The sequence below is a fragment of the Schistocerca nitens genome, chromosome 1 (assembly GCF_023898315.1).
Source record: "Schistocerca nitens isolate TAMUIC-IGC-003100 chromosome 1, iqSchNite1.1, whole genome shotgun sequence".
In the NCBI taxonomy this organism is placed as follows: domain Eukaryota; kingdom Metazoa; phylum Arthropoda; class Insecta; order Orthoptera; family Acrididae; genus Schistocerca; species Schistocerca nitens.
Window position 1 is genome coordinate 957,976,141 of NC_064614.1, and position 25,993 is coordinate 958,002,133.

At 36.9% G+C, this 25,993-nt stretch overlaps 1 protein-coding gene across 2 annotated transcripts in view; it reads right to left on the reverse strand.

Moving 5' to 3' along the window:
• The window catches only part of LOC126194769 (uncharacterized), a 262,121-nt gene that overhangs the window by 43,503 nt on the left and 192,625 nt on the right, over positions 1-25,993 (reverse strand). Inside the window, exons 2-6 of one of the 2 annotated variants that reach the window (XM_049933059.1) lie at positions 23,284-23,469; positions 16,060-16,131; positions 13,319-13,516; positions 12,916-13,056; positions 2,357-3,331 (exon numbers count right to left, since the gene is read on the reverse strand). In XM_049933059.1, the coding sequence (XP_049789016.1) occupies positions 2,357-3,331; positions 12,916-13,056; positions 13,319-13,516; positions 16,060-16,122 (1,377 nt within the window). In that variant the 5' untranslated portion in view covers positions 16,123-16,131; positions 23,284-23,469. Of the gene's footprint in view, positions 1-2,356; positions 3,332-12,915; positions 13,057-13,318; positions 13,517-16,059; positions 16,132-22,681; positions 23,087-23,283; positions 23,470-25,993 lie in introns of those variants that run through there. The other variant, XM_049933067.1, reaches the window with a different exon arrangement.

Below are 25,993 nucleotides of genomic sequence, written 5' to 3' on the forward strand. Positions count from 1 at the left end.
CGTGCACCTTCCGCCGACCACTGGCGACAACATCGATGTACTGTGGAGACCTCACGCCCCACGTGTTGAGCAATTCGGCGGTACATCCACCCGGCCTCCCTCCCGCATGCCCACTATACGCCCTCGCTCAAAGTCCGTCAACTGCGCATATAGTTCACGTCCACGCTGTCGCGGCATGCTACCAGTGTTAAAGACTGCGATGGAGCTCCGTATGCCACGGCAAACTGGCTGACACTGACGGCGGCGGTGCACAAATGCCGTGCAGCTAGCGCCATTCGACGGCCAACACCGCGGTTCCTGGTGTGTCCGCTGTGCCGTGCGTGTGATCATTGCTTGTACAGCCCTCTCGCAGTGTCCGGAGCAAGTATGGTGGGTCTGACACACCGGTGTCAATGTGTTCTTTTTTCCATTTCCAGGAGTGTAGTTCTGAGCCTCATGACTCTAAATATCTAATCTATCTTTACTTCTCTTCAGCATCTTCAACCTGAATGATGATCTGTCACAATAAATGTATACCATGACTTTAACAATTACTGCCCAAGTTATGAACAATAGCTTGCTTGCTGCTTTCTTGTATGTAAACTCCTGTATATTTGTAACAGATACACAGCTTATAATCATCACATTAATTCATGTTCTCTCATCTCATCTTCTCATAATGCTGACTTGTCCCATATCACTTTGCATCTATGTACAAAAATGATGAAGAGGGTCAATAAAACAATACCATGCAGTACAATACAATATCTTATGAATCCACACTGAAAGTGCCTAACGAACTGCCCAGTTTCTAAGATCGTCCCATAAGGTGACAGCCGGCTGTCCACTGCAAGATGTTCCCTAACCTTAACTGAGTTTGTGTGTCATGTCCCTGAAATCTATTTTAATGTCCAAACATCACCAGCTGGCTGTGCAGCATCCAGTTTCTCTTCTTGAGTACCTACTTAAATGGTTTTATTCCAGAAAGAGATATATCTGCTATGTGTATTCATATTAGAAAATAGTGTAGAAATGCAGGTAGTTCAACACTTTCCAATGAATAGTGTCTGTGACAGTATATGCGGTGCCCACGTCGGGGTAACATACATTTTTTGTTATTAAGAGGCTCTCAAGAACTTGACACCTTAGCAATGCATTGTAGAAGCTAGCAGTATGCGGTATGTGTTAAAGTTTCGTAACAAGTGGAATGGATGGGGGACTTTCACAGTAAGTTGAATGAGAACCTATCAGAGAATTTGTAAATGGATAAAATGAACAAACTGTTACCAATTTTGGGACATTCACTGCCACTTGTACTACTCATAAATCAGTGACATGGGTTGTAGAAGATTAGTGACTCCTCCCTGGTGATGTTATACATTCTGCAGGAACTATTTAGCTCAGGGCAACCAGTGAATCTGAAAAGTGTTCCCTGAAGGATCTTTTTTTGTCCTCATTGTCTTTCCATTGAGTTGCAACACCTACTAAGGACAGTGGCTTAAATGCGGAACTAAAATGACCCCTGAGGCATACTTCATTGTTATAACTTCTGTAATAGGATTCACACTTGTGAGAAAAAAAACTAATATTGAATGGTCTGAAAGATTTTAACTGGTTTTCATAGGAGTCTAATTTTAAATTTTCAGTGGTGATAATCATGATTTTATAACCAGCACATAATGATGTATTCTTATTATCTGTCTAGCTGGTTAGCCTTGTATTAATGAACATGTAGGCTGTCTGGAGGGAGCAAAACTTTTGCAATTACATTTGCAGCTGAAAGTTTTGATGCTTGTGGTGCTTACCTCTATGTTTGTGAATATGTTAATAATTGATGAGGCAGATTTCAAAAGTGTACTATGTTATTATGAGATTGCTAACAGTACTTGCCTTCAGAAGACAAAATTTATAGTACTGCCTACAGACACACGTAAAAGGAAAAGTGACACACAACCTAGCATTAAGAGTCAGTAGTCCTCCATCAGAATGGAGAGGAGGTAGGTTGGGGAAGGTTAAAAAGGAAGAGCAGCTCACATAGGTACTGTGATGAGTGTGACCAGCTAAATGATAAATAATGAGAATAATCAATTATTGACAGTATAATGATAAAAAAATCTACTCACCAAGCAGTGGCAGGGGAACACATACACAAAAGGGTTTAACTTCTACAAGCTATTGGAGCCAGTGGCTCCTTCTTCTGGCAGAAGAGTTGAAGGGGAAGGAAGAGGTGTGAAGGAAAAGGACTGGAGAGGTTTAGGGTAAGGGGTACAGTTCAGAAAAGTCACCCAGAACAGGTAAGGGAGACTTACCGTCCAGTAAGTGAGTGAGTAGATTTTATCTATCCATTTACATTAAAGTAATTTTAATGTATTCATACCTTGTGGTCATCATAGGTTTTAAGTTTCTGTTGCAGCTCCGTTAAGGTGATACTTGGCAGTAAACTTCTCTTGCAAACTCCTTTGGTTGGTGATACTTCTGCCAAATCAGTCTCTGAAACGTCAGCAGGTATGGCAGGAGCAGGTATGGCAGGAGTGCATTCAACAGACTCATATGCAGGTTCTTCAGGTAAATCTTTTATTGCCTGATCTGGACTACTACTAATTTTTTCTGTCTCCGCTTTTTTGCGGTAGTGCCCAAAAACTGATTTAAAGAAACTGCTCTTTCCATTTTTGCTGTACTTTTCTTTATTTAAAGGCTCCTGTTTCAGTTCCTTATTTTTGCTCTTGACTTTTTTAGAATTTTTCTTCTTGAGTTTTGCCTTTTCTTTCCCACTCCCTTGTTTATTTTCATTAAGTCCCACCTCTTCATAACACTCTGCATATTCCAAGTCCTCCTCTGCATCAGAAACATGTTGTTTACGGTCGGAGGGTGAACGTGGAGGTAATTCTGGTTCCAGTATAGGGGGTCTGTTTCCCTGTATTGTTGAAACAGTATGCTGCTCTCTTTCTAAGGAGTCAGTGCAACTGTGCTCATGTTGTGCCTGTTTTTTTAAGCTATCAACTGGAAGTTGTTCATATGCATCATCATCATCTTCATCCTCAGATATATTTTTTACCACAGCAGCACTAGATGGTATATTTTGTATACTATCACTTTGTGATCTATGATAGAGTTTATTATCTATGTATGCATATTCAGAGACATAGCTGCCATCTTGGGAAATTCTATTGTCCACTTCTGCACCATTCTCAGTCTCCTGTGCTGCTCGATGGGAAATGCTGTGTCGATGAATGGCAGATTCAAAACTTCCTGTTCCATATGATCGACCTCCCAGTCTATTTATCCGGGCTATAATACTGTCCTTGCTTTCCCCTACAGCTGTTGCACAGTTGTTATTGTCAGCAGTTTGTACCTGAAAATACAGTGGGAGAAGTGTTACAAGCAAATATACTCATGTCACAACCTTGAAGAAGTTTAAAAAAATTATATTTTTAAAATAAAAAGTACTGGCAGTGAATTTAGAATTATAAAAAGGAACAAGATGCATACAGAAAAAATGTAAACTTTGCTGTTATAAGTATGGGAATTTAATGCATTTAAGAATCCTGCTGATAGTATATGATATGCTAGTCATATGGAAAGGTAGCAAGATTTATTATGATTTTGTTAACACTTCGTACCTTTAACTGATGTAAATTGATACTCATTATTTTCCAACATTACTTCTTAACTAATACTATGTGCAGATTCTTCACCCAAATTGTACAAATGGAGAGAGAAAAACGAGTAATGACTGCACCAACAATGCATTCATTGTGTTTGGTGGTGGTGGTGTGGTGATGATGATAATAATGATAATTTAAAGTGTCATCTCATATAGAACAAATTGTTCTATTACTGTGTCACCAAGTTTTTGACAATAATTACCACTGTCTTTTGAGGAAAGCAATTGATCAGATAATCATGAGATTTGACTGCTGTCATGCAGTATGCTTTAGTTTTTTAAGTTCCATATACTTATTCCCTCTGCCTGCTTCATTTCGCTAAAGAAGGATTAAGAGGTTGAGTCTGTGGCTACTGTAGCCTCAGTAGTGGCCATATAATAACACTGGGAGTGTGAGATAGTTTGATTCCATTGGAAGTTGTGAACAGGGACTGTGGTATATTTCTAAAAGGAAAGGAGTTAAACGATCAGTCACAAATTCAGTATGTATTTTATTGCTGATCTGAATTCCATCTATTGAATAGCTATTCTCAGAGCAAAAATGCAAGATATATACAAGAATCAGTTTTCAAAAAAAAATGTAAAATAAAAACCACATTGTATAATAATAGTGACAACATTAGTTAACATACTGTTTAAACCAACTCACGTAGGCTCTTCAGGGTGGTGACAACATATGCTATTGTGTGATTTTAAGATGTACCTAGCCAGATTCTAACTGGGGCTGTTGTTCACAGAGCAGTACAAGCAGCCACAGTTTATATCATAAGGGTAGAGCAACACCCCGTATACTAAAATTATCAGTTAAGTTTTTTTAATAATATTGATATTAAAATTAAAAACTGCACCAAGTAACCCTTATCACAATTAATACTTTTGGCATATAACAGATCACTTGTCAAAACATTACAGTTTACAATGAAATAATGGAAAATGCAATCATCACTAGCTTCAATGATTTACTTGATAAAATCAAGTTAACATCTGAAGTAGAAATGAAAACTAAAAACAAAGTTTTAGGATCTTCATGAAAAATGGTATTGTAAACTATTACTCAAACCATCCAAGCCAACATAAAAATGCAGTCTTCAGTTTTTTTTATCAATTGTCCATTCAACCTCTCAGCCTAAAAAGCTGAGCAAGAAACAGAGCTACATATCATTAAATATGTTAAAGCAAATGATTTTCCTCCCCATTATGTAAGAAAATTTATAGTAAAATTACAACTAAGTACCAACAAGATGTAAGACCTGGTATTAGCAATAAACTGGAAGACAACCTATATCATGGTAATGGTAAAATTAGTGCGCAAGCAGCATCAGATTTTAGAAAGCGTAAAATAGTGGTTTCATTCCAAACTACAAATAATCTTGGGTATATTTTAACTAACAGTGTTGACAGAATAAGTATTTATCATGAATCAGGTGTGTATAAAATTAAATGTTCAGACTGTGACACCTATTATGTAGGACAGATAGGAAGAAGACTTGAAATCAGATTTGGTGATTATGTGGCTTTGGATAGGTGAGATATAGTTGAAAAAACTAATTTTGTTGCCCGTCTTATTGAGAGCACACTTGGTGTCCCATCCTTACAGTCAGATGTGAGACTGCTACATAGATCTGAAAAATGCAGATTTATGGACCTCCTGAAGGAGACAGAGGTTTTTTGCCATCTGAGATCCTCTGGTCTCTGCCTGCTCAGTGAGCAGATGGTGATGAAAAGCAACCATTTTTGGGAGCTTCTTGGTGACCACGTTTGCATCATAATGCTGGAGGGATGTAGCATGCCTAACAGTTTTCCTTCTTATATAACATTTGGCAATCCACCAAGTGAGAACAAAATTGATTATTACTTGTGGATGTTATTTGTCTTCTAATTTTATGCCATTATAATACTTGTTAATGTTTTAATGTCAGTTTCATACATTACATTTTAAATGGATCTCTTAATGGTTCAGGTATAAGGCAATTTGTGTACATCTTTTCTTCTCTGCATCTAAGGCAATGCAACTGAGGTGATGTTTTTACATTAATTAGGATAGGTATGTTATTTTAAAAGATGACACTGAAGAGATAGTCAACAGGCATGACTAGTTACTGAAGGCTGTTATCAAGATAAAATTTTAAAGAAAAAATGTTTTATAGTATTTTAAACTTTTTCCCACCCCTATTTAGCAGGCCAATTTTTCCATTAATTCTGTGTAAACTGTAATGTTTTGACATGTAATCTGTTGCATGACAAAAGTGTTAATTCTAATAAAGGTTGTGTGGTTTAGTTTCTAGTCTTAATATGAATATTATACAAAAAAATTGAGCTGGTTATCTTAGTATAGAATACCCATATGACGTAAGGTGTGGCTGCTTGTACTAATTTGTAAAAAACAGCCTCATTTAAAATCTGGCTATGTAGGTCTTCAAATCTTATAGTAACATGTCTTGTCACAAATTTGACAAGCCTACTTTACTTGGTTTAAGCGGTATGTTACCTAATGTTGTCACTACTATTACTATTGAACAATGTGGTTTTTATTTTTATTTTACATCTTTCAAATACTGATTCTTGTATTTTAGCACTGAAGATAACTGTTCAACAGCTGAAATCCAGATTTGCAATAAAATAAAAATTGAATTTGCAGCTGATTGCTGAACCCCTTTCCTTTCTTGGACTGAGTGTGTCTCCATGCACACACATGTCCATGTGTACAAGAGTGTGATAACCATGCTGTGAAGAAAAATTTGAGTTTGTTTAGTACAAACCATAACTGAATGACAATTCTGTAGTTTTTGCACATGTATCTATCAGTATGGTATTTCTTAATAAATGGAGACTTCCTCTGGTTGAACATTCATTTTGGAAATCTTCTGTATTAAATATGATTTTAGTCAGGGTGAGAATTTCACAGGTATATGTAACATAATACAGTGGGAGTCATTAAAACAAAGAGACACATTATTTTAAATAATGAAGGTAAGGGCTCACCCATTAGGCTCATAAGCACTAAAATCTTTACAATTTTTCTGACAAATCCTTTCTTGAGCTAGAGCACACTACAAACACACACACACACACACACACACACACACACACACACACCTGTGCTGGCCGATTACACTGTGCCAGGACTGCAATTCTGCATCTAGACTGAGGTGAATGGTTGTTTTGGGTGGAGTGGGTGAGTCAAGGAGGTGAGAAGTGGGAGGAAGTATTGGGGAACAGTAACTGATGGCTGGGAGGAAGGCAACAGGTGCATCCGATAAGAATGCAGAGGGTGGGCCAGTAAATACAAAGGAATGCAACACAAGCACTGGCAACGGTCCATTTGTGCAATCAATGATGATGACCATGTGGAAGAGCAGACTGAGAGGAAATGGTAGACAACAGGAGGAAGAAAATGAAAGGAAAATGGCGTGGGAGTAGGATGAATGAAGTCAGAGAAGGAAGATTAGGTTTTAGCATTCCATCGACAAAGAAGTCATTAGAGATGGAGCACAACCTGGGATTGTTGCAAGATTGGGGAAGGAAAGCAGCTGTGTCCTTTCAAAGAAACCACCCCAGCATTTGCCTAGAACAATTTTAGCAAATGGGGATGGTGGGATGAATATTTGAATCTTCGCCCTTCCGGAATGAGTCCAGTATTCTAATCACTGCTCTACTTTACTCAATGTGACTATTTGGGAAACATGCTTTTAAAAATTTTATTTTCATACAACAAACAAAATTCTGTTTGCAGTTATAAGACTATTTTGAAAGCTGAGTGAACTGTGCACTACTTGTGAAAGACAAAAGATTGATTTTTTGCAGCTATTGAAGATGCTCTGTTGATGCTGACCATAAAGGCCACAAAGACATTATTTACAGTCACTGTACATCTATAGGAAGGAAGGAAGGAAGGGAGGTAGAATCAAATCATGACTAAAAATAAAAAATTAATCCACTGAATTTGGAAGTTGTCTCAGGGCAAAAGCCAAGATCCTAAGAAAACTATTCTTCATCTATCCTGCTTAGACTCCGTGACAAACATTCTATAAACTTTTCTTTTTAATATTATTTTCTCTCTTCATACATTGTATACAAATAACTTTAACAAATCTTTACACTGTGCAAAGATCATGCTAGATAGTTCTCATTTAACTTGCTGGAAATTTTGCAGTTGTTGTCTAGTATCATACTGAGTATCTGGCAATCTACATGTGGAATGTGATACAAATGGAACAAAATACAAAATAATCACAGGTTAAGCTATTAACATGCATCTCCCCCCCCCTCCCTCTCTCTCTCTCTCTCTCTCTCTCTCTCTCTCTCTCTCTCTCTCACTCACACACACACACACACACACACACACACACACACACACTTATAGTACTGCATGTTCAGAAGTTCTACTATAGAGTGGTGAATGGTGAATTATTTTTATGACTGGATACTTCACTCCTACTCTGCTTCATTAAGGCTATTGATGATTTGCTTATGACATTTTAGCTTTGCTCATAAAGCCATGATAGAGTACATACAATATTACTTGGCCCCTAGCTGCACAGATGGCACAGTAGAGGAGGGGACAATGGTAGTCGTGGGGGCCCCTTGCCAATAGGATACTGTAGTAGGGGAAGTGTACTTCTACAGCTTAAGCCTTCATGCAAATGCCTATCTCACAGAACTCCTAAGCGATAGCTAGCAAGTCTGTAAATGATTGTATTCACATGGTATACCAGGATGATCAATAATTTGAAAAATCAAACATTTATTATTAAAAACAACAATTTAGAAAAAGACAGATTGCTACTTACCATAAAGAAGACACATTAAATTGCAGACAGATGCAATTAAAAGACACTTACATAAAGCTTTGTCCCACAGCTTTCATCAGTAAAAGTGACACACACACACCATTCATATATATAAGCAAGAACACACCATGCACAGCATCTTGGGCAGGAATTACACTGAAATCCTAACAGAAGGAATGATTTATTTTCCCCTGACTTTTTTTCTTTATCTTGTTGACATGATAAAATTAGTTTCTTTTGCAAAAGCACTGTGGTGTTTACACAGTTTCACCTCACTAACAGCCCAGTGCTATTAGAACTGTGACAGAATCCCGAAACAGTGTTTTATTACACAGGCAAATGATGACAAGTGAGGTCAATAGCTCATGTTAACTATATGAGAAAATACTCTCTGCTTTGTGTGCAATCATTTGTCTCAAATTCGTTTCAGCATCACAAACCATTTATGAGACATGATGGATGTTATGAATATTTCACTTTCTATTGTTTGCACAGGCAATCAGAAATGAGAGCACTACATACAATCCATTTTCTCAAGGTTGAAGACAGATATAAATCTTGTCTCAAATTTAAAGAAAAATACAATATGTTACCTACATTTTGTATGCAACAATATATGATCTAATGTCCACCAACTGCAGAAGCATGGTGACCTATATTTTCCATTGCAAACTATTAAAATTTCAAGCAGTATCTTACTTAATACAGAAATATCAAAGTAAGTATAACTGTTAATGAAATGTTAGCCAATTCATCATTAAGATGACAAATGAGGTTATGAGATATGAGAGAATCACTTTTTTACCAAATTTATTTGAGAAAAATTGCAGTGCAGCCGCTGAGCACAGGCTTCCATTCCAACGATATAACTGAGGTGGGGGAGGATGCTTCGTACATAACAGATGAAATGCATAGCGCAGTAGGTGATAGCAAACAGAGCCAGTTGCCCCTTCAGAACAGAAGGGCAGACTTGCCCAGCACTGAGAACGACAATGAGTTTCTGCACATGAGCCAAGTTATCTTGTCTGAGCTCTTAACAGCTGCTCTCTCTTGAGCTCTTGATTCAATTTCAGCTGTTATGTAGTTTTCAGTGGTTAGTAGAGTGCCAAGATTATTCAATACATTGGTCTTTGGAAGACATAACTCTTCCCTTTTAACTGTACCCCGTTAATAATCATTTTACATTTTCAATTATTACTTTTTTAATAACATTATTTAATAAAACTGGAGACAGTGAAACCTCTTACTGAGCTCATGTTTTGACCTCAATATTTTCAGATATTTTACTTGCAACTTTTATTTTTGATTTAATGTGCAGAATTTGATTAAATTTAACAGTTTGTTAGCAATAACAAGTTACTACATGCATTTCCCTATTAATACCACCACTGTCAAAGGATACATTTTATTTAAAAATCAATGAAAAGTATATGTACATTTTAGATCAAATTTGACTTAATTTTCTCCCAACAATTTTCACACATAAATATTGTCAGTTTAGCTAGGCCTAATATGCTGTAACAACCGTGCAGGAAATCAGGCTACCAGATGACGGCTCAGTTCAAGAGGAAAATTACACATTTATCTGGAAGGGAAAAGATTCTGCCAGTCCCAAACAACACAGTGTTGGCTTTGCTGTTTGAAATGATCTATTGTGCACCACTGAAAGTGTGATTGGGAGAATAGAATGCATTTTGACTTTGCATTTGTCAACCAGCAGCAGACCAATGACACTGACAGCTGTGCTTACCTCAACTGACAGAAGACGAAGTCATTATTACTGTTATGTTTGGCACTACACTTGGTACTTCAAAAGTGAAATCCCAGAATTGGTTTTTTGAGAATACTGATGTCTTGAAACTCACCCTTGACTCTAAACATCAGGTAATTTTCAACTGGCAATTAAACAGTTTCAGTGCTAATTGCAGGGATCCAAGCAAAGCAAAAGCAGTCATTCAGTGTACCACTCATAACACTTACTGGGAGACAGGTTGTGCAAGTATACAGGAATGTGTAAATTCCAGGAACATCGATGGTGAGTATTCGGGTATCAAAAGGGCCATTGGGCCCACATGTAAGAAGACTGTTCAACTTAATGAGAGCAGTGGAACAGTCATCACAGATTGTAATCAAAAACTGCAGTGGTGGGTAGAACATATTACTTCAACTTCTACTCACATCCTGCAACATCAGCCCATGCGCAATAGTAGAAATTTTTCAGTTTTCAGCTTGCCACAAGCTGGATGCTGTGCCTACTAAAGAGCAGCTTCAAAGAGCTGTTATGTGACTTCAGGGTGGGAAATGCTCTGGTAAAGATGACATCCATGCAGAAATTTTCAAGTAGATGTTTTTCCTCCCAGTGGTCTACAACCTTTTATTGAAATCTTGGGCTGAAGGTACTGTGCCACAGAACGTGCATGATGCCAACATCATCACTCTATACAAAGTGATTGCAATTGCTACTGTGGAAATTCACTGCCAAGTTTTGGCGGAAAGCATTCACCCATGTTGTGGTAGGGACACTGGGGTAGCTTGCAAGAGTATGTACTCTGAATCTCAATGTAGGTTATGGGCTCAGGTATCTACTAACGACACAATTTTCATGCTCCAGTAAACTCAGGAAAAATGCTTTGAGCAGATGATCCCATTGTTCATTGCTTTCTTCAACCTAAATAAAGCGCTTGACAGTCAGCAAGGAGGGACTGTATACTAGTGTCCTCCATAACTCCTGAAGATGATAAGAACTTTTCACGTCAATTACGAGCATGCTGTGATGTCTGAATGAAGCACTGAGATTCTTTTGTTGTGCAAAGAGGAGTTTCAAGGCTGTGTACTGGCCCCTACTTCTCTTTCTCTTTTTTATATTTTTTTGTCTGTGTATTACTATATTTAACTTCTGTACTATGCAGATATGGGCTTTTATGCTGTTCTCAAGTACAATGATAAAAGTTACTAGACCATTATTATGTCATACCAATGTAGGCAGTTGAGAGCCTGCTTTGGAGCACCATAAAAGCCACATCCTGGATTAGCACAGAAGATAAATATAGTAATACACAGTCAAATGGTTGTTGACTCTTTTAAAAAATATTGCATGACTGTGGCTCAACACCATCAAAAACTCTTTACTGACCCCTAATTTGTTTGTTATATTATTCTTGTTACTACTCAAAGTTGCTTCTGGTGAAAAACCTGGGCATCCATCTACACAGCAGGGCTGAAGGGAAACTTTACATCATGTTGCTGCTCAAATCAAAATGCTATCATGAGGACTTATTTGTAAGCAACATTTTATTCACTGATGATGCAACATTTTTAGCACATACTCAAGATGACATCCAAAGGCTTGTGGACAAATTTCCTGCTGTGTGTAAACCCTTCTCTATGCCTGTGAATGCAACAAAGACTGTGATTATAGTGCAAGGATGCAAGGATATGGCTGCCATAATATTGGATGGCTCCTTGTTGAATGTATTTGACAAATTCTACTACCTTGGCCGACTAGTGTCAGAAGATTTCTCTCTCTTTTGATGATGAAATAAATGTTGAGAACTGACAAAGCAGTGAATACTTTCAGGAAGTTCCGTAGAAGATTATGGGACAACAAACACCTGACAGTGACCACAAAACTACTCACCTAACAAGCTCATTTGCTAAGCACCCTCTTGTAAGGTGCTGAGACCTGGAGATTAACTTCTGCTAAACAAGAATGTAAGTTAAACACCTTTCATATGAGGTGATTACTAAATATTCATTAACATAGAGGAATAATGTGTATGCACTATTACTGCTACTGCCAAGGAAAATCACTTGTGGTCGCTAGGACACTTAGATTTTAGGGGCCACCCCACATTTTCTGATGCACACTACTTAGTGATGTAGCACTTGCCAAGAGACCATCTGGAAGACATGCATTGCACTTCAAAGTTTAGTCGAGTGTGATAAGAATAAGTTTAACACTGACTCTGACAAATGGGAGGAGCTCGCTGTTGACTGCAGCAGATAGATGAAACTCATTCATGATGGTAGCAAGTTCCAAGGCTGCACCTGGCTCAGCAACTTAGCTGTGAAACGAGCATGTAGACAAGTGCCTGTGATGAACCCCTCTTTCAGGGTGAAACATACCTGCCTCACTTGTGAGCGCCAGTTGGGATCTCGTATTGGTCCCTGAGTCGCCAGTAAAAGTGCCTGCAATATGCTACTTGAATCTTCTAGTAAGAAGTATAGATCATTGATTGATTAAGGTTTATGTATTGCTCTGGAATAGTTGCAGTGACATTGAACAAAGACAATGATTCTCAGGTTTTACAATACGGGTAAAACTGTCATAAGGTATGACAAACAGAAAATGTGGCAAGAGAGGTATGCATTAGGGATCAATGGAAAAGACATTCAAAAAGTAAATACTAACTGAATATAAAAGCTAAAGGGTGTAGAATCGTAATTTTATGGTAAATGGTAACAATTTTCTTCTTTGCTTACATCTTTCGATACAACAGGTAAATTGTCTAAGGAGTATCGCATATGCATAGGCACAGTGCTGTTTCGTGCAGACTTGGGAACTGCCATTGATTCCAGCATAGCTTGAAGCCATTGTTCTTGTGTGCTGCGATCTTTGGTTCTCTACAAAAGATAAGCAAAAAAATGTGATTATTACTTGGCATAATTTATAATAGTAATGTGTACTGTAGTGTAGTGGTATGCAGACAACTATTTCAACATAGTTTCATCACAAACACAAGAAACAATGTGTAAAACACTGCCTATGTGCATCAGTTCTAAGATTTGCAATGTAACAGCCAAATTTAATACAAAATCATCATATCCTTTAGTTATTTTATGTAGAAAATCTGCCAAATTGCATTTATATCTGTGTGGCAATTACCAGTGTGATGATCTGAGTGCGAGTGATGATCTCTATTATATTTGGTCGGTTTAGTCCTGGACGTACATTAGATGCTAGTCCCATGTTTATAGATCCTTTGTGTACAGAGATATTTAGGTAATCAGCTTCAGATCTGTAATACAGCAGCAGCTGGCCTTTTAGAACAAACCAATATTGCTTCCAGGCAGGTATAAGTTTCTGAAATGAATCCAAAAATTCTTACTTTTTCCACACAATGTCACTTGAACTATAGCTAAACATTATGACTAGTATATTACCAGTTATTCTAAGTATATTGGATTTCCTTATTATTGGATAAGTTGTTTTTTGTATCTATTTTAAGCATTAACAAGGTAAAGTACCTAACATGGTTAATACGGCACAAGATTGCTATCACTAACAGTAGTTATTCATCACTAATGACATTGTCATTGACAGGAGGCTAAACTCTAAAATGAGAGATTTTCTAGATTCATGTTTCCAAAATGAATAATTAATGCTGCAGCCAGTTATACCTTCTTGTGAAACTTAACAGGGGGATTACAGTTGTTTGCTATCTCATACTGGGGTATGAACCTGGGCCCTAGTTTTTTGTGGGATATGTTGTTACTATCTGAGGTATTGAGGCAAGACTACAAAGAAGCTTTGCTCCATACATTGCTTGGCCAGTTCTGTAGTATAGTCGATGAGAGATAATCTCTGACAGCAGATAATGCTGTTGCCAGTTTTCAGGTGTGAAGCACAAAATAACTGCAGGCAAAAATTGAGCTGTAATACACATGTACAAAATCAGATTATGTAACTGTTTGATGTAAATGCAGGAAGCAGCCTTGCTAAACTCACTGCCACTGTCAGGCAACTTCTTTTTCTGACTCTACAGTAGAAAAAGAATATAGTAACTTACAAGTGGCCTAGGGATACTTCCACAACAAATCATTCACTTTGCAGTGGCATGTGCACTATAATATAGCTCCATAAAGGATTAAAACAGTCTGTTGGAATGAGGAATGAATGTATGAGATAGGTACAGGAAAATCTGTAGCTGTGAGGTGTTGTGAGTTGTGCCCTAGATAATCCAACTGGTAATAAAGGCCTGGGTCCAAGTTCATGTCAGAGTACGGTACACATTTTTAATCTGCATAGGATTTCTTAATAGACATTACACAGTGTGGTATGTGCCTCACTTGTTAAATATCATGTATTATTTTGTGTAATTTATTGAAGCATTATTTTGCTTATGTTATTTTAGCTTCATTTCCAACTCTAAACTAGTTTCAAACTGTCATGTTAGAAGACAGTTCAGGGACTACAGACGAATACCATGAGTCTCCTCAGTCTTCATTTGCTCCCTTCTTTCCATGTTATTTGGTTATAAATGTTGTTGCTTGCAAATTTTTAATACTGAATTTCTAATGCCTGAGTCAGTAAAAATGTAAGATAAATGCAGCTACAGCTATTGTTTCGTATCCTCAGTTAAATTACCTCTTATGGCCTGATGAATTATTTCTACATATTTATGTAAATTTTATTTATTTAAAACGAATTTAAATGTGTAACTGAACAAGGGCTGCGACAAGTCGTTCATGAAAATGATGGTACTCTTGTAAACAAAGTTGGTAATTACAAGGTGTATTCAAAAGTAAGGGTCATTTGACATAAAACACATATTCTCCAGAAAAAAATTTTTAAAGGCAGTTTTAGTTTCCTATAAATCTACTTCACTTTTTCACACAGACAATATTCATTAGCACTTTTTGTGATGGTGCAATATGACCTTCAATCCAATTCTCACCAGCAGCAACATTCATCATCTTCAAACTGTCATTCACCAGGCTATTGTTTCATGTGCAAGATGAAGTAATAGTCACTGGGTGTGAGATTGGAAATGCTAAACATCATCTTTGATATAGGCAGGATTATGTGGACAAATGCGGTCTTGGAGGGGGAATATCCTTAGACCATCAATTTTGGTGAGCATTTTGAATTACAAATCAGCTGTAATTGTTGACCTACAGCCATCATTTTTCATCTCGACTAATAAGATTGTTTGCACTTTTTGGTTTCGCGGAAGTTGTATGGCTCCACTATATTGGTAGTTGATTTGATTCTGATTTGGTGCAGGATATCAATGTCATGGCACAAGTAACAATGTGGAGAAACAAATAATCTCCATCTTATTGATAGTAGATCAATAATACTCATCTGCCTGACAGTCTTTGATATTTGTATTAGTCAGTAAGCATTTTTGGTACCCACATTGCACAAGATTCACTATAGCTGAGGTTTTCCATGACATTCCTCCTCTGTATCAAATGAAACTAATTATGGATGTGAAACATTATATTCTTCACTCCTGACTCAATGTAACATCCAAAGACTTCCGCATGGGAATGAAGGGCTATACAACATTATGAAATGAATACAAAGCTGTATAGTATACCTACAGTAGATTGTGAATACAATTACTTTTGATTAAATAAATTACACTATAATATGTTTATATTTGAATTATGGTGGATTCATGATCTGATATGAACATACATTTTCAATCAAATGACAATGACTTTAGAGGTACTGAACAGAATTATTAAAATAAATCAGGATGAATTTATCTGACAAAGGGCAAAACAGGTAATTCTTTAAAATACTCACAGTTACATTCTCTGTCTTTGTTGCGGGCAACTGTCCACAAAAAAATACACACATTTATCTGTAGTTTATATGCAGAGAGACATACTTACCATACCCCCTTTCTTTTCTAAATATCCAGACAGACGAACTCCTTCCTTGTTTTGTTCTCCCATTTTGGTTTTCTGAATACATAAAAATACAGATCAGATTACACAAATCAGTATGATGTGATATGAAAATACTGGAAGACGGTAGTCATAGTGTAGTGTCAACATCAAAAACTTAGTGTCTGTATTACTATAGAGTACTAATTCACACATTTACATTAGTTCACATTTCCATTTCAATTAAGTCTGAGTAACCATGACAATAATTGCCTATTCAACAGTCATCTTGTAATCTATGTAAAGAATATGTAACAAAAATAAGAATGAAATGTTCTGATGTACAAATGTTATACAATTTTAGATAAGTGTAGCTCATCTATAAATGAGACCATGCATAGAACACAAGTGCAACCTACTCTTGAATACTGCTTGAGTGTTCAGGATCCACATTATGCTGAATTAAAGAAAGATAGGAAAGCAACTCAGAGTCTTCTGCTAAATCTGTTACTGCTAGTGACAATAAACACAAAAGTATTATAGGGATGCTTCGTGAACTCAGAAATGGGAATCACTGCAGGCAACATGGCATTCTTTTGGTGAAACACTACCAAACAAATTTAGATAACCAACATCTGCAGCTGACAGCACCATGATTCTACTGCTACCAACATACATTTTGCATTAGGACCACGAAGACAAGATAAGAGAAATTAGGGCTCATATGGAGGCATATAGTCATTATTACCTCACTTCATTCATGAGTGGAACAGGAAAATGAATGACTAGTAGAGGTACTGCTATAAATCATGTGGTGGCTTGTGGAGTATGTATGCAGATTTAGATTTTGATACAACATACAAAAATATTTCAGAGCTGTAATGAAAAGCACTATTCATGTAATATTAACAATGTGGTGTTTTTAGAATACTAACTTTTGCACTTGTTGAGGACTCAAGTAGGACACTGTCCGAACATAAATGTATTCATAATTGTGAAGATGGACTACCGTCAGCTGCATAGTGGAATGATGACAATGAAAATTTGTGCTGGACTGGGTCTTAACCTGATTTCCCGTTTATCACAGGTGGTTGCCTTAGCATTCGGCTATCCGAGCGCAAGCTCATGGCGAGACCCAAATGTCCATATGTTGTCCACCATGTATCTGCAACCAGCACTGTACATCTATCATGTATCCTCTTGTACAGGGCAGACATTTTACTTGAAAGTTACTTGCCTGGGTTTGGTGGACAAATGCGATATTGCAGTGCCTGTATTATTCCCAATTACGAAGCAAAGTTCCTTCAGACATGCGTGCATGAATGCAGGCCTTAGGGAAGTGGGAAATATGGGTTTGAGTCAGTCTGGAACAAATTTTTCCTTGTCATCATTCCATTATAGAGCTGATGGTGGTCCATATTTGCAATTGTGAACCATCATAATTTGTAATAACACAGACACTGCAATATCATATTTATCTGCCAACACCGGGCAATCAACTTTCAAGAAAAATGTCTCCCCTGTATGGGAATATACGTACAGGCTGCAGACATCTGTTAGATGACATATGGAAGTTTGGGTCTGCCCTGGAGTCATACTTGGATAGCCAAATGTTAAGATGATTGCTCACGATAAGTGAGAAATCCAGGATCCAGTCCCAGTCTGGCACAAATTTCCATTGTCGTCATTCCATTATACAGCCTGTAGTAGTCCATATTCACAAGTGCAAATACATTTTATGTATTTCATAATGGCTGTAGCCACTGTAGTGACTGTTCCTTTGGACATGCATGCATGTCCAAAGGAACTTTGCATCATAATTCAGTAAAACACATGCACTGCAATATCATATTTATACACTGACACTGAGAAAGCAATTTTCAAGTAAAATGCCTCCCCTGTATGGGAATATGCATAATGGATGTACAAGTACAGCCTGCAGACACTTGGTTGATGACTTATGAAAGCTTGTGTCTGGCCATGAGCCGTGATCAGATAGCCAAATGCTAGAGTGACCATTCACAATAGCAGGAAATCCAGGTTTGAATTCCAGTCCAGCACAAATTTTCACTGTTTCCATTACACTGTACATTATACAGTAGTCCATGTTTGGAATTGTGAATACATTTCACTTATTTCATAACAGTGTATTCACTGCAGTGCCTCTGAATATGGAGGAGCATGCGGTTACCACAGCACTTTTCCAGTCATTGTGTTTTCAGGATCGAAGCTGCCAATTCTCCACCAAGTAGCTCGTCAATTGGCCTCACAATGGCTGAGTGCACCTCGCTTGCTCAGCAGACCCAGATGGTCATCCATCCACCTTCTAGCCAAGCCCGACAGCTCTTAATTTTGGTGATCTGCTGGTAACCGGTGTTACCTTTGGCACTGTAGTAGGAGACTCAATGAAATGTTGACTCCTAGTATGTCTTGATACAACCAAAACATCTGACCTGTAGACAATGACTAAACAGCCAATACTGGTACAGGCACTAAACAATTTTAAAAAAATTGACTGAAATAAATTTTACAGTGAAAAGTAACATGCCCACGGAGGAGGAGGAGGAAGTTAATGTTTAATGTCCCGTCACCAACGAGGTCATTAGAGACGGAGCACAAGCTTGAGTTAGGGAAGGATGGGGAAGGAAATCGGCCGTGCCCTTTCAAAGGAACCATCCCAGCATTTGCCTGAAGTTATCTAGGGAAATCACGGAAAACCTAAATCAGGATGGCCGGGCGCGGTATTGAACCATCGTCCTCCCGAATGCGAGTCCAGTGTGCTAACCCATGTCCACGGATGCTATCCACCAATAACATGCCAAATTTGAACAAAAAAGTATTTGGAATGCTACATAAGTGTGTAGTAAATGTTCTTCAGCAGCTTATTTAGGCTCTGGAGAATATATCATGTGAACAATTGATCAAATAAATTAGTGATGTTATTAATAATGTTCTTGACATGTTCTCTGTTTCTGGCAGTTTTGCTTCTTATAGGGATTCATGGGCTAGGAGCGTGATGTGTGTGTATGTTTCAACACAAAATTATTTTGCTGTTGCTGGTTTTATACAATGCTAGGAATAACATTTAAATTGCAGATTTTTCAATAAATTCTTTCACAGTTTTACATTGTTACTTTATATTCTTGCACATTTTGCTCATTTTATCTTCTGATTTAATGAAATTTATTTTATTTTATTTGCAATTTTTTAATTTCATTTCTTACTGTGGACCACCCAATTTTATACTATAGGTTAACATCTCAACTTGTTCATAGTTAACGATAGTTAATTGTTAAAGTAGTCTACACAGATAGTCTAACATAGTCCTACCTCTCAGATAATGTTCTGTATCACTAAGAACTCTTTTTCATGATAGGATCCACTAAATCTAATGTGTGGCAGTTGTATGTATCACAACCTTAGCTCATATGCCAAAGAGAAATGAACAAATCTTTGTTGCTGTCAAAAGTTAGTTAAAGGAATAGGTGATGAAATATGTACTGATAAAACTCTGTTTTATTTGTAGGCACAAAATAATCACATACCACACCAAAGCACGTTTTACTGACAAATTGCAAATCTCTAAATGTGTTTTACTTTTTTCTGTTTTGCACTCTAAATGTAAGCCAACAAAAAGCATACATTTTTAAAATTTCAATTGGATGGAAATTATGTTAAACTGTTTATTGTTTCAAAAAATTACAGATAGACCTTACCAAACAAAATCACTACATTTCATACCAGTGTTATATTACCTGCAATCAAATTAAAATGAGACAGATGGGAAAAAGTAAGTAGGGAAATCAGCAAAACTGTTAATACATTTATTCCACTATGAGACAAGACAGTTAGTGCCTTCATGGAAAAATGTTTCTGCTGGCCTACAGAATTATGTATCTGGTTATGCAGCTCTTCATCCAAAGCAAACTAAAAGTCATACATGTATTTCTTTGAGGCTCCAATAATATAGAAATTGCATGGTGAGAGGTTGGGACTGTGTGGAGGATTTTTGAGGGCTTCTCAGTAAAACTTCTGCAGCATAGTCAAAACAACATTGGCAACACGTGGGCAGGCATTATCCTGCAACAGAATGATGTTGTCTGCTAATATTCCTGGGCATTTGGATTTGATGGTGCATTTCAATTTTTGCAAAGGTCCATGTACTGATGTGCATTAATTGTGGAGTCATGCTCCAGAAAGCCAGTGAGTAGCAGCCTCTTGCAGTCAAAGAAAAAGGTCATCATGACTTTGCCCACTGTTTTGAGTATTCTACAGAAATTTGGCTGGGAAGCCCTTACACACCCACCACACAGTCCTAATCTCTCCCAATATAGTATCCATATTTTTGGTGCCCTGAAGAAAGACATCGTGGCCATCAGTTTGCTTTGGATGAACAGGTGCATGTCTGGGCCCAATCACGATTCCACAGGCAATGACAAACATTTTTCCATGAAAACAATGACAATCTTCTCTCACAATAGGATAAATTTATTAACAGCAATGGCAATTACTTTCAAAATAATAAACAGTTTACTTAATCAAACAATGGAAAATCCAGGATGAAATGACAGTATTATAAAAACGATACTTGCTACTCACTGCATAGCAGAGATGCTGAGTTGCAGATAGGCACAACAAAAAGACTCTCAGAAAGTAAGCTTTTGGCCATGAAAGCCTTCTTCAGAAATAACACACACACACACACACACACACACACACAGTCTCTGGCTGCTGAGGCCAAACAGTTTACTTACTTTTTTCCATCTGTCCCATTTTCATTTGGCTGCCACTTATTTAATGGATTATGTAAATAAATATATGGTTTCTTTCCACACCAGAATCAGTGAATAATCCCAATAACAAAGCCCCTGTATTTATTATGCATGTTTGGATAGAATATCAGATTCTTGATTAGCATTTACTTATTGATTGCTACTGTGAAGGAGTGGTAGAAGTCCACCATACTAAAAACATTTTGTTTTTTGAAATAAATGCTCTCTTTATAGATTACTGAAAGTAGATCAAAGTAGGATGTGGATTTGTTTATCAAACAATAAAAGAAGAAAGTCGCCTCAGAAACACATCAGGAGAGACCTGTAAGACAGAGAAAAGAAGCTACTCATGACTGTGGACAGTAACATATTCTGCATGACTAACATCTTTAATTTAAACATTTCCTTTGTCCTAGTCTGCCTCAATCTCCTTGTTGAAAGAAGTACCAATCTAAAAATCTCTGTCATATTTATTATGTCATTATTTTGTGTTTTTCTTTGCCTTTTCCCAAGCTTTCAAATTTGTAATTGATTATAAAGTCTTCTTGTGCTTTAATATTGTTGATACCTTTCATACACAATTTGTCATAATTATTACAATATCAGAAAACTTAGAGCATTGCATAAAATTATTACAGTGATAGAAACAGCAAAAAAGTCAATGATTATTTACTATACAGATATACTGAATTACACAGAAGTACAAAGAATGTTTATGTACATGTATAAAACACAAGAAAGGCAAAGGAAGCTTGAAATACCATGGAAAATTATCTTGCTGGTATGAATAAAACTCGATGAATGAATACCTGGGATCCTCAGTTGGATACCAAACTTTTTACATTATCATATTCTAGATGTAGCCGACAAACTGCAGAGCACGAGCAAACCAGTTGATGATGGGCTATGATAGTCATTATGCTGAAAGGTTTACCAAAAGTTCATCTACCTTAGGTAAGGCATTCAATACAAAAAGATAAAAATTTCAGCTCAGAAAACATCAAAGCGAAGTCGCTAAAGGAAATTGTGGAATAATACCTCAAATGACAACAGTACAGTTGTTTTTCTTTTTCAAAGAAAAACGAGAAGACAAATAAGTTACATGAAGTATGGTCACTTCAAGTCTGACTGCTACCAGAAGCAAGAATCATCAAAGAAGGATTCCAGGGGATCAGCCAAGTCTTTGTTTTGTACACTTGGTGTGTCAGGTTTCAACCAGACTGAGTGGATCATTGACTGTAGAAAATCGTCACATATGACTTCAAGAAAGTAATGGCCTTAAGATTTTGTACCACAAAATTGAAAACAAAAAATTGTGAATTTCACTGATAATGTTGAATTATTAAGTAAAGGGAAAAGAAATGTTACTGTCAGTTCACCAAGTATGTCTTTCTGTTGTTGTCCCTTTGTTGTTCTGATATATGAATACAAGCATTACGAATGATGTAATTGTTATTTATCCATACCAACATAAACACCAGAATATTCTAACAAAAATGAACAAATAATGCACAGTTCAATAATTTCCAAACTGAGATGAATCAATTTCAATCGCACGAGTCACAGTTTCCTTTACTGTGAGAGCCATTCATAAGTGGACTAGATCTTGAGCATGTTGCCATTTTAAGATATGTGACTGACATAGTCACAGAGAGAGTAAAAATTAAGTTTTGTTGACAATAGACACAAATTCAGTTAATGTGCTGGTATGTGATTGAAATATAATGCAGGTAAAGACTGAAACTGTGTTCTGTAAAGCAAAATTATTGAAGCAAATGTACCAGATAGAAAATGTAACAGATGTAGCTGAGTTTATTGATAAAAGGTATTTTTTGGAAGGATTTAAAGTTACTTACATTAGCTCAGTGTCAACTTATTTTTACAGTTGGAATTTATGTTACACCTTCCAAAATGCAATAAAACAATGAATAGCTGAAATCTGATATTCACTTCACATACAACAGAAATCACTGGCAACATATTAAGTAACTTTAGACTGGAGAGAACTGTCACACCTCATTTCACCTAATTAACATGTTAGCTTCAAAATGTGAAAATTTGTTACAATTTCTGTTCTCATTTCTCATTCTTATTCACTTTGCTTAAAACGTATGTTTGTGAAAACATTACAAAAGAAACATCATTCCCACGTAAAACAACATTATTCTGCCAATTTTGCCCTTTAACTCCATCAAAATATAATGCAGCTCGACTCTGGTAGATGCTCTGCACCAAGTGAGGAAGCTGGTCTCAGGAAGCTGGCAGTTGATAAGACAGAGACAACAAGGAAGTGACGTCATATTCATCATTTATCTGGCTGTCCTATTAAAAATGGTTTGACATGTGTACATCACCAGAAAAAAATAATTGTATATTATAGATGATGAAGAAATTAATGATGTGATTCTTTTTATCTGCAAACCTTTGGCCATATAGACAAGACAAACATAGGTAATACCTGCAGAAAATCCAGAATTTCTCTGAATGCAGTGCCACATTGCTCAAGCAGGTTTCATGATTTTCACACACCACACATGGCTGTTTTCCACCAGCTCTGGACATCAGCTTGCAATGTGGAAAGTAGTATTGAAGACTGCTGTTACCACTTAGGTGCATCTGTTAATGTTCTCCATTATGTTGATACCTGCCAAATGAGCAATTATTAATAACAAATTAATTGAAAATATATGAGTATATTCAAGAGCAAATACTTGCTTATCATTAGTGTTTATATCATTCCTCATCAGTTAATTCATGTAAAAGCTAATGACATTGAAAATGCTGTTCTGGAGAGATGGACTAGTCTGTCAGAATAACAGATCATGCCCACCACTATGCCACGAGGAGTTATTTTCTGAGGAACTCTTCTGTTATTCAAAAATTCTCAGAAAAACGTGATCAGAATCATTTGCAGAGTAAGTCCCAGAATCTCCTGCCACAAAGTGTTATGGCAGCTGGGAAAAATTTACCACTGCTTCCAAAAATATATTTTGGCTTATGTGCTTTGATAAAAAGAAGACTACTCCCTATTAATGCTACTCAGCAGTAGCCACGCATGGCAATAGAAATAACAAGAAAATACACCACTAATAAAAGAACCTGTCTATGGCATAAAGAGGTGCTAAATATACTTGAAATCCTATAAGGTTAAGGAGCAATGAACCATTTTTGCAAAGTAAATCTTGTCATTTTCTGTTCTTTCACTCATTCAGCTTTGTTGAGGAAATTGTACTTGAAACCTTGCTAAATATATGAACCTAAACAGTCTTGTGTCTGTAAAGTATTAATGTGAGAAGAACTATTACTAACTTAATTACTAAGTAGAATGTTAAGAATACTAAGTAGCATGTTAAGAATCAGACTTGTTACCATGTCACTGTGATGTGGAAGGCTAGGGTTCAATGCATAGAACAGCTATGGAGTTTTACTAACAAGTGAGTGAGAAGAATGGAATGAGAACACTCAGCACTGTGATGACAACAGAGGGGCTAATTGAATGAGTAGTAGTGTTTCCAAGGTCTGGGAAGCTGACAATAGTTGGAAGAGCAGTACGTTGACCCTATGTCCATCTCTTACCACATGCAATGGATGCCATTTGATGAGGATAACACAGCAACTGTTTATCACATGGTTCTCTGGATGTAAATGTGGAGTTGCTTTTTTAATGTCTTAATTTAAATCTATTTTCTGCTCAGTTGCATTCTAATGTACGTATAAATATATGTAATTATAATCTTCATATCTGTCACAATGAGGGTGAGCTCATCATTGTATGGATTCCTTTGGCTTTAAGTTAGGTTTGTTTCCCAATTTGTTTTCACTGCCTGGTGGTGAGGGTTTCAATGAATGCACTTGGGAGTTTCATGCACAGTTCTTGAGCTCAACCTAACCAGTAATGCAATTAGTAAAAGTACTCCAAATCAAACCCACTCTATCAACAATGACACCTGAAGATGTGAGACTTAATTTGAAATAAAGATATTACATTCACAAGTGGATAATCATATTTAGGGAATATAAATCATAAACAAAATTGCTCCACATGTAATGCAACATCTACAAAACTGCACTTACAATACTTACAGATGCCAAGTTAACAATTTCCGGAAACCTAAATTTTCTGCTTACCACAACTAGTGAATGAATCACTCAAATACAGCCATAGTAAGCATTCTGTACAAGTTTAAAGAAACAAATACAACAAAAGTAATTTATCTACAGAAGAACTCCATGATCTACAGTGTCCGTGGTCTCTGTGTTTACTTTGGAAGTCCATAACTACATAAATATATGCTGTTACAGCACGCCACTTGCAGCATCTGTAGTAAACTCCTTGTTTAGTTTTTTGAGAAAAAGGTAAAGCCCGATTAACAAGGCAATTAGTGGAACTCAGAAACTGAATATGGGAGGAAATATCCACTGTGCGTCCTTCACCTAAACTTCGGAGGGTAATAGCTTAATAAATATTCACTGTCACATTATGCCACCTGCAGCATCCCTAGTAGATTACATCCTTAGTGTTGTGTGAGACAATATAACTAGATTAACGAGTTGATTAGGAGGAACTGCCAGCTGAATATCACAGGAAATATGTACCTTGTACCTCCATTTTAACTTCAGAGGTCCACAACTAAATATAACATTCGCCATCGCAGCATGACACTTGCAACACATTTAGTACAGATTACATATTTAGTGCTTTGTGAAAAAAATCAACCAAGATTAACAATCATCAGCACACATGATGAGGGCAATGTGGTAGTACAGATTACATATTTAGTGCTGTGTGAAAAAATCAACCAAGATTAACAATCATCAGCACACATGATGATGGCAATGTGGTCATTTGCTGAAATATTATGCCTAACCAGCATTATTTGTAAATGCTGCAAGTGGTATGTCATGGCAGCAGATACTTATTTAGTTATGGACCTCCAAAAGTTATTGTTGAGACCACACAGTGCATATTCTCTGTAACATTCAGTTGCCGGTTTTTCCTAAACATTTCATCAATCTGGCTTCATTTTTTCACATGGCACTAAAGAAGGAGTCTACTTTTGATGCGGTAGCTGGTATGTGCCTATGGCTGATAATTTTTAGCAATGGCTCTCTGAATGTAGAATCTGCTAAACACAGTGTCTTGATGTAGGTCTTCTTGTGTGTTTGAC